The 16224-nt window shown below is 34.7% G+C and overlaps 2 protein-coding genes across 3 annotated transcripts; both read left to right on the top strand.

Annotated features, from left to right (window-relative positions):
* Positions 1-7: 7 nt before the first annotated feature.
* On the top strand, positions 8-932 carry LOC132040513 (subtilisin-like protease SBT3). Its single transcript, XM_059431167.1, has one exon. It carries the CDS (start codon positions 87-89, stop codon positions 873-875), a length of 789 nt encoding a protein of 262 aa, XP_059287150.1. The 5' UTR covers positions 8-86; the 3' UTR covers positions 876-932.
* A 4688-nt stretch (positions 933-5620) lies between these two features.
* On the top strand, positions 5621-12964 carry LOC132039942 (ABC transporter B family member 27-like). 2 transcript variants are annotated; one of them, XR_009410531.1, is made up of 17 exons: positions 5621-5901; positions 6953-7024; positions 7116-7151; positions 7250-7324; positions 7723-7847; positions 8169-8268; positions 8406-8577; positions 8667-8785; positions 9213-9323; positions 9416-9560; positions 10327-10459; positions 10706-10781; positions 11109-11174; positions 11261-11368; positions 11440-11547; positions 11680-11849; positions 12528-12665. XR_009410531.1 is itself a non-coding variant. In XM_059430501.1 (17 exons), the coding sequence occupies exons 1-17, from the start codon at positions 5818-5820 to the stop codon at positions 12723-12725; spliced, it is 1926 nt and encodes a 641-aa protein (XP_059286484.1). In that variant the 5' UTR covers positions 5623-5817; the 3' UTR covers positions 12726-12964. The 2 variants fall into 2 exon arrangements, 1 of the variants encoding a protein (XP_059286484.1); XM_059430501.1 differs by having other exon boundaries at positions 5623-5901; positions 11652-11849; positions 12528-12964.
* Positions 12965-16224: the final 3260 nt, after the last annotated feature.

The following is a 16224-nucleotide window of genomic DNA, read 5'->3' as shown; positions in this document are numbered from 1 at the left end:
CTAGTGCTAAACCAGCACCAAAAGTTGCTAGCTACAGCTCAAGGGGGCCATCACAAAGCTGCCCTTTTATTCTCAAACCTGACCTGATGGCTCCGGGCGCATTAATATTAGCTTCATGGCCTCAAAAATTATCGATAGGTGAAATTAAAACGCGAAAGCTTTTCAGTATCTTCAACATTTTATCTGGTACGTCGATGTCATGCCCTCATGCTGCTGGTGTAGCAGCACTTCTGAAAGGGGCCCATCCTAAATGGAGCCCTGCTGCCATCCGCTCGGCCATGATGACCACAGCCGATTCGTTGGACAACACGGGTGGGCCCATCCAAGACATCGGTAACAACAACAATGCTGCTAATCCACTAGCCATGGGAGCTGGCCATATCAATCCAAACAAGGCGCTAGACCCCGGACTTATTTACGACATGACCCCACAAGACTACATAAATCTTCTCTGTGGTCTAGATTTTACATCCCAACAGATAAAAACCATAACAAGGTCCTCCTCATATTCTTGTACCAACCCATCATTGGACTTAAACTATCCATCTTTCATTGGCTATTTCAATTGGAACAGCAGCAAGTCGGATCCGAAACGGATACAAGAATTCAAGAGGACAGTGACTAATCTTGGAGATGGTGTGTCAACATACACAGCAAAATTGACCTCAATGGATGAATATAAAGTTAGTGTTGAACCTGACAAGTTGGTTTTCAAAGAGAAGTATGAAAAACAAAGTTACAAGCTAAGGATAGAAGGTCCATTGCTGGTAGATAAATTTCTGGTTTCTGGTTCTTTGAGTTGGGTTGAAACTAGTGGTAAATATGTTGTAAAAAGTCCTATTGTTGCAACTACCATAAGAATGGATCCTCTGTGAGAACAGAACTGATATGTTGATGAATAATTGTGAAGTAAGATTATGTATTTCTTTTCACTTAGTTAAAGACTAACTTGCTGATTGATGCATAAAGAATTCTGATGATTACTTTACCCAATCTCATAACAGTAGTGGATTAATTTTGAACTGAGAACAGATAAAATTGAATTATTAGCAATGGGAACAATCTTGATCCAAATTAAGACAGCTCAGCCATTTGTCTTTTGTTAAGAAGGAAATGCTCAATAAATCACAAAGTCAACAGGAAATAATACAATTAAAAAAAAAAGAAGATAGTCTTCTATTTTCTGCTCATCTCTTACATAGCAGTTCATACATCAGCAGACGGAGTTTCTTTGAATGTTTAAATCACAATAAAACAAGATGAGATTAGAATATACTATTATATCTTTTAGGCTCTATTTTTGCTGTAATTTATTACTACCTAATATAGTTACTGTCTGTTCTCATGCACAAATCTCAAATATAAGGATATATGGACCAAACTGCATTCAACAAACTATTTGATCATTTGTTAATTTCTGTCACTGACAAAAAGAAAGTGACATGACCAGATAAGATGGCATTTATGACCCAGACAAGTGTTAGTAAGCATCATAGACAGATCGCTTTATCCTTTCATATTAGTAATGCGATTATCAAGGAGCATGAGTTCTTGTGCTTTGATTTCTGCTACTATCTTTTATTTCCCGCATTTCGATTATCTTTTTTTATCTCATGATAATGATCGCCTTTGGTAAAGCTCATTTCATCATACTTTTCGTTATTTTTATTTCCATAATGTTTTGAATTTCTTTACTTTATCTCATCCTTTTTTACGTTTTCATCGAAATGGCGTCTTTCTGAACAAATTACCCTACTTTACAGAATAAATACAGACACTAGACATTCCTGCATTCCTCACGTAATGCAGATTTCATCGGTTGTTGTTGTTAATTTCTGTCACTGACTTTGTTGTATAATTTTCTTACACCATCAGGCTAAGGTGACAATAAGTAATCAACTAAATAACATGCTATAACTGGCTAAAAGGCGTTTGTAGTGTAAAATATGTTGACATTTGAGGTTTGGGACCCAAGTGTTTGTAATATGAAGGAAAATGTCTTCCTAGAAACTAAGCGGTTTTATTTAAAATGAACTTAATCTGAGGAACTACAAGACTAATTATACATGAAAACAACAGGAACAATTCCAAAACTTATCTCTAAAAAGACATATTAAGGAGTTAGTAGCTGTTCCATATAAGAGCTGCCCCTGATACCACATTATTTTAAATGTTACTGTCAAAATCTAACTTTAGTTAACAAGATTACAAGCAAAGAAATAAAAAGTATGAGGACACGTAAGCCATTTTCCCACTAAGTAGTACTCCGATGGTCTATGTTGAACTTTTTGCCCCCTCTTTTTTTACGTCCACTAAAATGGTACACTCGTAGTACACTCATGTTCTTATTGATCATCTGTCATTAGTTAATACTAAGAAACGGCTATAAAGCTTTTGAAACTTGTAATTTTAAACACGTTATAATATTTGTGTGTAATTAAAAGCTTCTCATTAAGGGTAAAATGAGATGTTTAAAATTTTCTTTCAAATATTGAAATGTGTCATTAATTTTCGAACGGACTAATAAGAAAATATTAGACATCTATGTATATACTTACTGCAACGGAAGGAGTACTTATTAATCCGTGAAATAATATGAAAGAATATTTTCCGTAGTTTCCTTTCATTCCTTGAATTGGTTAATATACAAAAATATCCTACTCAAAATAGGAGAGTACAAAATATTACAAAATATTCTAACCTAAATAAGAGATTACAAAATATTACAAAATATTTACATAATCTATCACACTTCCAGTAAACCGAGGTTTACGAACGTCGAGACTGCCACGAAAATCTTCAAAAAGAACTCCGAGTAAGACCTTTAGTGAAAATATCCGCAATCTGATATCGGGACGGGATACGTAAGGACCCGAACTTGTCCCCGCAAGCAACCTTCACGCACAAAATGAATGTCCATCTCAATATGTTTGGTGCGTCGATGTTGCACCTGATTACTGGGATAGATATATGCACCTACATTGTCACAATATACCAACGTAGCTTTGCGAATCTGACAATGTAGTTCTAATAAAAGATTGTGAATTCAAGAAGACTCGTAGACAACATTAGCTACACCCCGATACTCGTTTCGGCCGCTAGACCGAGAAAGAGTTAGTTGTCGCTTTGACGACCAAGAAATCAAGTTGTCACCAAAAATACACAATACCCCCGACGTAGAACGACGAGTGTCCTGACAAACCACCCCAATCTTTTTCGTGTAGAGACAAGGTCGGTGATCGATGATGGGTGAGATGCAACCGTGATCAAGAGTGCCCCGAACATACCGCACAATCCGCTTGTGAAGAGCAAGCATATGATCGTCCCGCGGGTCATGCATATGTAAGCACACCGTCAGACAAGATATGAAATATCCGGTCTCGTGAAAGCCGAGATACCAAGAGCACCTCATGAGACTACGATAATGAGTGGGATCTTCATAAGAGCACCCAAAGTAGCACCGACCGTCGGTTTTCAGGTCAACCGGGAGAGGGCTTGCAAGAGAGACATACCCGCGCGGTCAATGATTTCCTCGCATACTTACGTTGAGAGAGGAACATCCCCCTTGTGACTCGGTCACGCAATGCCAAGAAAATAATTAAAGGACCCAAATCCTTCATAGCAAATTCTAACCAAGTCTATCCATGATGGAACGACGAAGAGTGTCCGAGATGACGTACAGTATAATATTATCAACATAGAGTAATATGTATGCCATTATTCACCCCCGCATGGTAGATGAACAACAAATTATCGACTCGCTATTAGAGAAGCCAAGCGAAAACACAAAATCTGCAAAACGTCTATACCAAGCACGTGGAGCCTGCTTAAGCCCATAGAGAGACTTATGCAATAGGCAAACATAATCAGGAGAGTACAAAATATTACAAAATATTCTAACCTAAATAAGAGATTACAAAATATTACAAAATATTTACATAATCTATCATAATATGACACATTTCTTTATTTGGTAACTATTAATTTTTAAGCTTCTCATTTTATTTTTAAGTAAAAGTTTATATAACCACACAAATGTTATGGCATATTTAAAATCACAAGTTTTAAAATCTTTATTTCTTTCTTAAATTTCATGTTTAGGCCAAAAAATTAGGAATATAGATGGTAATATTGAGATTAATTATATTGATAACTAGTAAGGCGTCATAGTTAGAGCCACAATCAATGAGGGGGTTCAATTAAATATTCTTAGTTGAAAAATTGTGCTGCACAAATAAGATAAAAATAATTCGTGTATATATAAACTTTTGAATCTTTTTGACTTACTTTAGGTCACAATTGGAATTCTCAAATCCTCTTCTTAAAAGCGTTGATTGCGCCATAGCAATGTCTACTTTTCAATGTTTTAACAAATTTATTTATAGCAGTATAGTTTAGCAGGTTGCTAGTTTTAATTATCAATATGTCCACTCTTAACTAGAAGATCTGTTCAAATCAATATGAAAAAAAAAAAATCCTATTAGAAAACATTTCCCCTTAGATGGTTCTTACATGACACAAAGCTCGATTAATTGAACCATTAAACCCCAAGTACCAGACATCGATTGGAAAAGAGAGGAAAAAAAAAAAAAGTAATCCCTCCATTCCAATTTATGTGTGTTAGGTTGACTAGGTATGAAGTTTAAGAAATAAAGAGAGACTTTTGAATGTTGTGATCTTAAATTAAAGACGTGTAGAATGTATTAAAATATCTTTTAAATTTTGTGGTTATAAACTTATTATACAAGATCTTTCAATTGTCAACTTACTAAATAAAGAAAGAGGCACGGGACATACCAAAAAGGAATATAAGACACTTAACACAGAGGTAGTAGTTAGTTTAACTAGAATCTAGAGAATATCCTGTCTAGGGCTGTTCACAGTTTTGGTTAAAACCAAAACCAAACCGAAAATTTAACAAAACCGAATAAAAAAACCGACATTTGGTTTGGTTTGGTTTGGTTTTAAAAATTTGAAAAACCGATAATATTTGGTTTGGTTATATAGTAAAAAATAACCGAATAAATAACCGAACTAAACCGATAATTATATACATAAAATTTATAATTATTTATATGCATAATATTAACTTTTCATAAATAATTAAAGATATTTTATACTTTTTAATTATTAATTTAATTTTGGTCTCACTTATTTTTAAGGCCCATGTCTTAAAAGAATATGTCCTGCTCAAGTCCAACAATTCAAGCCCAACTCTAATAAGTCGTAAGTATATGGGTAAAAGTAAAAACCCTACTATCTCTTTTCATTTTACATCGCTGCATTAGATGTCTTTCCCTCAATATGCAAGAAAGTTCGTCCTCTAAGCCGTGGAGGAAAAAGAGCTTCATAAGAAATTTAAAGAATGTAGAAATAATATTTGAATTGTCATTACGCTACCATAAATCAAAAATCCTAACCAAACCGAACCAAACCGACAATAACTAAACCGGTGGTTATTATTTTACTTTATTTTGCCGGTTATGGCGTTTTAGATATTTAAAAATCCGATTAATTTGCTTTGCTATTATTTAACCAATAACCGACCCAAACCGAACCATGAACACCCCTAATCCTGTCTATTAAAGCACCATGGTCATTTACTATATCTTGTCTTTCCACTTGTTTCTACCTCAGAAGAACCTCTGGAAACTCTGAAAGCCCCTTGTTTACTTCAAAGTGTAGCGTCCATTTTAAGTCAACTTTAAACCACCCCTTTTGTGTTTTGTCTTTTGCTGTAGACAGAGTGATATATATATAGAGAGAGATTTTCTTGTTTGTAACCTTAATTCTAACAGTATTTTCCAAGGTTGAGAAATGGGCAAGAAAAAATATTTAGATTGGACTGCACGATCCATTATGTCTACTGGAAGTGAAAGAGTCTCCTTATTGAATAAAGATGTAAGCTTTCTCATGAATTTTTCTTCTGTTTTCTTCTTTTTGTTTTTGTTTTCTAATTGAAAATGGAGCTTTTTTGCATGAAGTACACGTTATCATGTTGACATTATTTGTGCTAGATGCTTGTTTTGTAACAAGAGAGTCGAGACCATGATTGTATTTGATAGATCATTTGCTTTTAAATTGCACAGACAAAGAAGATAAATTCTATATGCTGGAAATTATAGCTGTTCCAGTGTGTAAGTATAACTATTATAACTATTTTCCGTGTACACATAAATTCTTGAATCCTAGTCGACCCTAACTTGTTTGGGACTGAGACGTAGTTGTTGTTGTATAAATCGTTGAATCCCCTTTAAATAAACTTCTAATGTAGTAGCAAGGGTGACTCAAAAATTGTGTTATAGTAGCTAGTTGTGGGTAGTATTTTAGCTGAAGCATTAAGCACAGAGTTGTGATCCTAATTTTTAAGGTATGAGACTTGCATCGCACATCAAAAGTATGGAATTTCACTGTAGTGTGCATATGATCTTAGGTACCCCATGTGTATTCTCTTTTCATTTAGCAAGGGACCTTTTTTTTTTTTTTTTTTTTTTTTTTTTTTTTGTATTATGTTCTGCTAATTTATATGTAAGCTGATAACCTGATCAGCACTTATTAAGATAGGAAAAGAATCAGAAAATTCAGCCCACAATTAAGGTGAAGCTGGATTTAGTTTTCTGGGTGGAGAGCGGAATAATGAACTCTACTGCATCCTGAGCTTATAAAAAAATTATAATTTGAGGAAGTGATCTCCTATGACCAGTTATAATTTGAATAAACGAAAATGACCCTTCAAATATCTTCTGTGTTTTATATATCGATCTCCTGTGTTGTAATTTTACTAATCTCCTATGAACATAGTCATATAACTAAAATGACATTCATAGTGATGGGCCATAAAACCAATCTCCCTAGCAAAAATTATACTACATTTTAAGGTTCTTATTGGTCATAAAATGAGTCGAAATTGATATGCTCATAGCTGATATTTGATGAGTTGCAATACTTATAGGCTCGGCGGAAGACAAATGATGATGGCAGTTCTAGTGGTCCTGGGACAGATCTTGAGCATGGAGAAACAGAGGTGATTACTTTTTCTGCTGGCTTCTTTCACTTTTTTCCTTATTTGAAGCAGCTCTTCTGTGTAGATATTGACATTTTGTTATTGAATTCAGGCTGCTAATGTTGGATTTTGTAGAGTATTTCTTCTGGTAAGTACTTAAAATTCGAATGTCAGGTATTCTGGTGTACAACAATGCTGCTAACGGCGTTTGATCTTTGAGTTGCTTTCTTTCTGTCCTGATTTCAGGCAAAGCCAGATGCAGGAAAGCTAATTATTGCTACTATTGCATTGCTGATAGCATCAACGACAAATCTTCTCATAGTATAGCTCTCTCATTTGACTTTTCTTCACTCCATTAATATCTCAGGGCATTAGAGTTTTGTGTCTTCATGATCTTTGGTTCAACTAATTTTGCAGGTTGACTAATTATCTCCCTTTATGTATTCCCCACTATGCTATTCAACATTTCTCAATGGCATCCTTATCACACAACAGTTGTGGTCATTGTATTTTGTTATCCTCTTTGTGTTAAAACAAGAAGAAGAAAAGAACAATTAAACACCTAATGATCTTGCTATATTTAGAAATTGAGTTTCATATTGTTGTATTACTGTACCTGAAACTTAAACCAAATATTAAGGAGAGATAAAAGCCCACATAAAACATGTATGTACCTACTTCTTGGATCTACTGCTGACGGTGTAGTTTTTCTGTTGCAGCCAAAATTTGGTGGTATGGTAATTGACATTGTATCAAGAGAAATACAAACCCCTCAACAGCAAGCTGAAGCATTAGAAGCCGTGAAAAACACGATATTGGCTATTATCTTAATAGTTGTTACTGGGTAAGGAAATTTGCCTTTTTAATTCTGTCATTTAACTTGTGCAACTGTCAAGTTATGTTGGTTGGACTCTTCAAAAATGTGGACGTACCCACTGGGGCATTAGTGTTGTAGGAGACCGAAGACATGGAGAAGTGTTTTGAAAAAATATGCAAATATCAAGTGTATGTGTGTTCTGGAAATCCACAATAATATGCCTTGTAGAAACTTCTCCGTCTGGAATTCTTTGATACTCATTACATGATACCTTAATAAGGTTGCTGCATTTTGGATACATTAGTTAGTATTTTTCGAGGTTTTCATGCCTTCAAAATATTTTTTCAGCTCTCTGTCCACTGCACTACGATCATGGTTATTTTCTTCTGTCAGTGAAAGGGTTGTTGCTCGTCTGAGAAAGAATTTGTTTAGCCACCTTATCCAGCAAGTAAATTTCTCCTTTCTTCTCCTTCTTTTTCATGTTTCTCTTTATTTTTCTCAATGATCGCATACAATCGTTTCCTTTTGAAATACTTTGACCTGACTGAGGCGTAGTTTCTGCTTGACGAATTATAGTTCTTATAGGAAATAGCCTTCTTTGATGTGACTCGGACTGGAGAACTGTTAAGCAGGCTATCAGAAGACACCCAAATCATTAAAAATGCTGCAACTACCAACCTATCGGAAGCTCTAAGAAACCTAACAACTGCACTTATTGGGATTGGATTCATGTTCTCATCATCCTGGAAGTTGACATGTGAGTATCTCTATAATCAAGAATCCCTCCCTCCCACTAACTGCCTCCGCATACTATTACTCCTCGTTGGTGACCTTTCACTTGGTTAGTGCTGTCTCTGGTTGTTGTGCCGATCATTTCTGTTAGTGTTCGCAAATTTGGGCGCTATCTGAGGGAGCTGTCACATGAAACTCAAGCAGCTGCTGCAGTAGCTGCCTCCATTGCTGAGGTTGGCATTCACTCATTCTATAATTACATTTATGCACAGCTCAATAGAACAATAGCCAGAAAATGTGTTGGTTTTTTATATTAAGTATAAATATACACATAATATACATATTGTACACACAGAATATACATATAATATACAGCCTCTCTGCCCCACAAAGGCAGAGGTAAGGTCTACGTGCCTACTTTCCCTAGACCCACTTGTGGGATCACACTGGGTATGTTTTTGTTTTTTGTTGTATACTATAATATACAGAACCAGTGTATAAGTTTGGTATATTTTGGCTAGCACCAGTAACTAATTTCGGGCGACGGGCCAAAAATGAAAAAATCCCTTTATTCTATATGATTTTACTATCTCATGCCAGTTATTGCCTTTATGAGGAGACCATGCCTCTCTTGGATTTATAAAAGTGTCCAAATTGTAGGAATCTTTTGGGGCCATCAGAACAGTGAGATCATTTGCAAAAGAACAATATGCAATATCAGGTTACTCAGAGAAGGTTGATGAGACCCTAAAACTAGGACTTCGACAAGCGGTGAGCAAACTCATGAATTCGTCCTCTTTTACTACAAGATATGGAGATTAAATTACTAAGTGAGTTTTTTTGTCACCTTGTTTCGGTCACAGAAAGTGGTTGGTCTATTTTCCGGAGGGTTAAGTGCAGCATCAACTTTGTCGGTTATTGTTGTGGTGATTTATGGAGCTTATTTGGCTATAACAGGCTCCATGACTGCAGGGTCCCTTACATCCTTCATTCTTTATAGCCTGACAGGTAATAATACCATGATTTTACCTTTTCTTTATGTTGGAAATCGAGCTGGCCGAGAGAGTGAATGTTGTTGAAAATTGGAAACTGTTGAAATGGAGTCTACAGAAGCCATTCCATTTCCTTTTCTTTCACCTACAAAAATAACTAGCTAAAAATTTAGTTAAGGACAATCCTGGCTTCTACCTTAATAATATTTCAACAGATGACATGCTTAAAGAAGTCTTATGAAAATCTGTTACTCAGATATTGTGTCTGGTGCTGAAGATTTCTCAGGATTTTGTCCTATCATTTATTTTACAGTGACCATAAAACACTTTATTAGATATTGCTTCTGAATATTCTCAGCTGTCATTCTCAGAATCACACTGTCAGATTGATATAATAAAGCATACGCTAGAAAACTTACGTGGCTGTATATCTACCTTTTTTTTCTGTGGCATATCCGTAATGCTGTCTTGAATGCTTTCTTGTTCTATCATTTATTTTACAGTGACCATAAACACTCGATTAGATAACGCTTCTGAATATTCTCAGCTTTCATTCTCAGAATCACACTATCAGATTGATATAATAAAGCATATGCTAGAAAACTTACGTGGCTGTATATCTACCTTTTTTTTTTCTGTGGCATATCCGTAATGCTTTCTTGCATGTGTCCTTATCATGTAAAGACAAGTTTAGATTAATCTCAATCCTAGAACGCACCATTCCGTTGCATTTCTATTTTTTGAATGTATAAAGGACTCATTCACAGCCGAATTCCTTGCAGTTGGGTCCTCGATATCGTCTCTATCAGGTTTATACACAACAGCGATGAAAGCTGCAGGAGCTAGTAGGAGAGTTTTTCAGATTCTAGATCGCGTCTCAAGCATGCCTACATCAGGAGACAAGTGCCCTATAAGGTTAGTCCATCCTTCTTCACCCTCAAACATCCTCCTACAGGGTGATCATGATAATAGGAACCGAAAGTGTCTAACGGGAATACTTTATCATGTGTTCAAGTGCTCAATTGGAACAACCAATAGTTCGAGTGTCTAAATGAAATTTACTGTAAAGTTTAAGGGGCTATGGATGTATTCAGCCTTACATTTTTGTGAAAGTGAAGGCCCATAAATATACTTCTTATAACATCTTGGCTTTTGGTGCAGTGACCCCGATGGAGATGTTGAACTGGACGATGTATGGTTTGCTTATCCATCTCGCCCGAGTCATATGGTTCTCAAGGTAAAACTTTGATATCTTCGCGTATCAACAGTGATGTTGACACACAAAGATCTCAGAGACAGTTATTTGTCCTATCATAATTGGATACAGCCAAGTCATACTATCTAACCTGATACTCTAGTGTTTTGTTTTATAACTTTAAAATGCACATAGAAGTCTTTATGGTGTCAATGTTGACAGTAAAATTACTAGTTCATTGTTTGAGGCTAAAAAAATGAGAACGTTTCAAGTTGTAGAAGTTTGGTCGGGAGACTTAAGACGTACAACTTTTGTGCAGATTGTTTTGATCTGAAGTTTATCTATGACTTCTTTTCTTTGGATTAACAGGGTATATCGCTAAAATTGAGACCAGGATCAAAAGTTGCCCTTGTTGGTCCAAGCGGTGGAGGAAAAGTAAACTTCATTTATAATTTGTGCACATGGTCTTATCAGGTTTATAAATAACCTTTTATCCTAACAAGCTCGTGAATCGATTGCAGACAACAATTGCTAACTTGATAGAGAGGTTCTATGATCCACTTAAGGGGAAGATACTGCTCAATGGGGTTTCGTTGGTGGAAATATCACATGAATATTTACACAAAAAGGTAAATATGATTTCGCCTTCTATGATGAAATAATTGAAAATATCCAAATCCTAGCTTTAACATTACTTCAGATTAGTATAGTGAGCCAGGAACCTGTTCTTTTCAATTGTTCAATAGAAGAGAACATTGCATATGGGTTCGATGGCAAAGCAAGCAGCACTGACATAGAAAATGCAGCGGTAAATTCAATCTCTATCACAAAAACTCAATACCTTTTACATTTTCACTCTCTCTTCACCGGAAAACATGATTCTTTCTCCTTTGTCTAATATTAATGGTGCAGAAAATGGCTAATGCTCATGACTTTGTAGAATCTTTTCCGGATAAATATCAAACTGTTGTTGGCGAACGTGGACTAAGGTTATCAGGAGGGCAGAAGCAGAGAATAGCAATTGCCAGGGCCCTGTTGATGGACCCTGGTGTGTTGCTTCTTGATGAAGCCACTAGCGCACTAGATGCCGAGAGTGAATACCTTGTGCAAGTATGAAATATCAACCTTATATATATGCTCATTTCCGAGTTTCCATAATTTATTACTCCCTCCATTTCAGTATACAAGTCTTACTTTCCTAGTTTGAAAAAGAACGTCACTTTTCTATACTTGGTTAGTTTTTACTTCACTTTTCCCTTAATGACACTGCCTTACTCAAATGATACGACATGTTTAAAACCACGAGATTTAAAAAGTACTTTTGATATATACATACATTTAGTTCAGGACCAGCCAAAGATTCAAAAGACTTCTTTGACTTATTAAACTTCATGTTGAGACAAACTAAGACATGTAAAATGAAATAGACGGAGTATAAGCATGACATATCAACCTTATATGTATGCTCATTTCCAAGTTTCATAATTTATACTCCATTTTGAAATATAAATCTTACATTCCTGTTTAGTCTCCTAAAAAAAGTGTCACTTTTCTATATTTAGTAAGTTTCGAATTCAACATTCCATTGTTTCTCTTAACGACACTGCCTTAGGAATGACATAGCATGTTTAAGATCACGAGATTCAAGGGTATTTTTATATATTATGCAAATTAACCTTTAGTTCAAGACCACAAGATTCGTGTTCTTTCAAACCAAGACACATAAATTATTTTTTTTAACCTCCAATTTATAGAAGCTATCTGTTATTTTGATGTGTCATGCTATAGGATGCAATGGATTCATTGATGAGAGGCAGGACAGTACTTGTAATAGCACATAGGCTATCTACTGTGAAAAGTGCAGACATAGTAGCAGTTGTTTCTGATGGTCAGATTGCAGAAAGTGGAAGCCATGACGACCTTCTGACTAGTGATGGAATTTACACTGCTCTTGTTCGACGACAATTACAAGCACCAACAACCTGAAAAGTGTACTAAAACAGGGATTAGGGTCAATGCAATATGAATAAATAGTGCACACGCGAATCCAAGATTTACAGGCTGATTGAATTGTGTGTTGGTGTTGTATTATATTGTTACTTTAATTACAATGTTTGTTATGAATGCAACTTAAAATCTATTAGAGCTTAATTTTTGTAGCCGGATTGTAAAACTACTTTTACGCGAGCTAAGTAATTTATTACATATACTCCACTGCTTACAGTGATCATGGCCCATGGGAGAGTAACCTAGAAAAGAATGTGATTACATGTTAGAATAAGTCAGGTTACACTTATTGTGTAAGCGCTTCTTTATACTCATATTGTCTGTAGATTAATCTTATCACATGCTTAGTAGAATGAACTCAATGAAGTCGTGACATGCAACTCTAGAAGATAATTCAAGTAGATAACTGATCATTTATTAATCGTAACACAAATATTAGGAGAATGAACTTGTGGCAACTTTAGAAGATACTCCCTCTGTTCCAAAAAGATGATCTTAGTTTTACTTGATACGGAGTTTAAGAAATAAAGTAAGACTTTTAAAATGTATGATTCAAAATAAACTGTAAGGGCTCGTTTGGTATGATGGAAAAGCAAAAAGAGTCCTGGGATAAAAATTTAGTGCCGCCTTATCCCACGTTTGGTTGGAATAAAAACTCGGAATAACTAATCCCGGGATTAGTTATCCCGGGATTATAGTATTTTTTTATCCCACATTGAGGGTGGAATAATAATACCGGGGGATAACTAATCCCGAGATTATAGTATTTTCTAACCAAACGAGCCCTAATTCATGTCATAAAATTAAATTATTTTTAAATATAAAAATGTGTCAATTTTGTTTTTTTTTTTGACAAACTAATAGGAAAGCAGTACTATCTTTTTGGGACAGAGGGAGTAGTAGTTCAAGTCAGTGATTGACGATGATACACAGAGGTGGATTTACTGGTATAGTTCAAGTCAATGATTGACGATGATACACAGAGGTGGATTTACTGGTATAGTTCAAGTCAATGATTGACGATGATACACAGAGGTGGATTTACTGGTACAGTGAGACAGACACACTTATACTACCTTCAACTCCACCTCTATAATATAATTCAGAGGTGAATGCAATGTAGTTTTAGACTTTTAGTACGTTCAACTGAACCAACATTTTTTACACGGAACAAATATATATATAAAAAAATAATCATTTAAATTTTATCAAATATTCCGCAGTAGTACATAAGTTCTGAAATCATAATTGCAAAGTGGAATAATTTAGTGGTGAAAACATATCCTCTTTCTGTTTCAATTTATGTGAATCTATTTGATTGGGCACGAAGTTTAAGAAAGAAGAGATAACTTTTAAATTTGTGGTGTTAAATGAGTCACATATATTTTGTGTGGTTGTAAATTATTGCATAACAAATAAATTATTTCCAAATATAGAAAGAGGTCATTCTTTTTTACACAAACATAACTAATAAAAAAAGATGTTTACATAAATTAAAACGGAGGGAGTATATTAGACCTATTAAATTCAAATTTCGAATTGTAACACTAATAAGATATAATTGTATAATGCAGCACTCTAAATTCACATTCAAATCACAAAAGAGGAGTAGATGGAGGGTGCAATTGATTTCGCTCATATTAACTTAAAATTCTGAATTTGTCTACGAGAATGATATCCAGTACCATACATCTCCTAAAGTTTATGACTGCCTCTCATACACAACGGCGGACACAGCTCATACGCTGCGAGTTCATCCGAATTTAATATTTTTGATATAACGCATATATGTGTACACATTCGCACACTCATTAAAATTTCAATCAATATTAAATTTGAACCTATAATTTTTAAATCCTGCATGCATTCACCCTTTTTGTAGTCCACTCACGAGCCACAATGCAAATGAATTGGAAAGCAGGTACATGGACTAAAAAAAGGAAACACCGAGCAAAATGTTTGGGCTTCAAAAGTTTCCATGCAAGGAAAGTCCACTCCATGGAAAATCAATTATATATTCGCTCCGTCCAAATTTATACGATACTCTTTCCTTTTTAGTCAATAAAAAAAAATGACACTTTTTTATATTTAGTAGTAACAATTCAACTTTAAATTTACCTTTTTACCTTAATGAAATGATTTCTAGTCATACAAGTTTGTATGATTTGTTTTAGACCCCAAGTTTCAATTTTTTTTCTTTATTTCTTAAACTTCGTGCCTGTTTATTTTTAACCTCCCATTTTGGAGGATCTATAGTGTTTCCACTTCCCCTCCAGCGTGACTCGAATCCTAAACCTACAGGTAGTGGGATGCTTTACCAACTGAAAGAACCCTTACTTATCTTGTTTTCAGTCAAACACCCTCATATAAAATGGGACGGAAGGAGTAAGTCATTTTGCCTGAACCTGCAGATCCAAAGAGAACAAAGAGTTTTCCAAGAAAATGTAATTTGCGAAAGTGAGAGCACAAAGGGGTAGGGAGGCAAACAATTGGCATTTCATGCTTGTGATTGTTTGATTGCTCAATTTGTCAATAATTATGCAATCCCCGAGCTGACAATTGAAGCGATGAAAATCATGTGGAAAAGAAGGATAGATAGTAGGACCACTTCTGACAATGCAAAAAAACTCTTTATATTATAATTATAATATAATAAATTAATAAGAGACACTGGAAATTACTTTTTTGGGGGAGATAAGATAAGGTGGTGCAACTGTGATAATGCCAAAAGTAAATTTTCTAAAGAAATCAACGTCCCAACAACAAAATCTCTGTATTCAGATTTCTTTTTATCCAATCGAACCGTGTCTTGCAGAGAACATAACGTCTATTTATAATAAGTGTGCAATATTTTATCTTGAGTATACAATCATTGAGCTTTAGTTGTTGAGTATATAATGCACGATTCTTGATAAATATGATGATGGAAAAGTCAAATGGGTGGTCATTTTTTTCTGTGTGTTTATATTGGAATTTTGATGATCTATATTACACGATGTAAAACCAGGGAGAATGGCAAAATTTCATCTTATATTTTTTATTAATTTTTATTAACAGATCAGATGGTAGTGCATGTAATTGAATTCATCATTGAACTCTACAAAATTTCATCTTATATACTGTGCTAGAAATTCACATGTAATTTCAAAAGGGATCTTTACATAAATAGCCGGTTGAATTCACTGCGCTTAGTTACTTTTTATAGTCGATGTACATAGATTATATACTACTCGATATATATATATATATATATATATATATATATATATATATATATCTTGAGTATAGATGTTAGCCTATGGGTTGAGCTGTGATTAGTTGATAATTAGCTGATTGACAGAATGATTCAAGTAGCATGATTGTAGGCATAATTAGCTAGGGCTGAATAATCATAATTTGTATAAATGTACTACCTATTCTATTCTGAATAGTATTCAGAAAGTCTGCAATAAAACTTCAGTTTATAATTCTATCATGG

Source organism: Lycium ferocissimum, chromosome 12, assembly GCF_029784015.1.
Source record: "Lycium ferocissimum isolate CSIRO_LF1 chromosome 12, AGI_CSIRO_Lferr_CH_V1, whole genome shotgun sequence".
Taxonomy (NCBI): domain Eukaryota; kingdom Viridiplantae; phylum Streptophyta; class Magnoliopsida; order Solanales; family Solanaceae; genus Lycium; species Lycium ferocissimum.
The sequence above is the reverse complement of the archived record's forward strand: the minus strand, read 5'-3'. Positions and strand labels throughout refer to the sequence as shown.

Bases quoted from the DNA above. Each gene is read 5' to 3' on its own strand.
- LOC132039942 (XM_059430501.1), top strand. From the start codon at position 5,818: ATGGGCAAGAAAAAATATTTAGATTGGACTGCACGATCCATTATGTCT. The intron at 8,578-8,666 runs GTGAGTATCTCT...TCACTTGGTTAG, and splicing joins ATCATCCTGGAAGTTGACAT to TGCTGTCTCTGGTTGTTGTG. The intron at 10,782-11,108 runs GTAAAACTTTGA...TTGGATTAACAG, and splicing joins CGAGTCATATGGTTCTCAAG to GGTATATCGCTAAAATTGAG.
- LOC132040513 (XM_059431167.1), top strand. From the start codon at position 87: ATGGCTCCGGGCGCATTAATATTAGCTTCATGGCCTCAAAAATTATCG.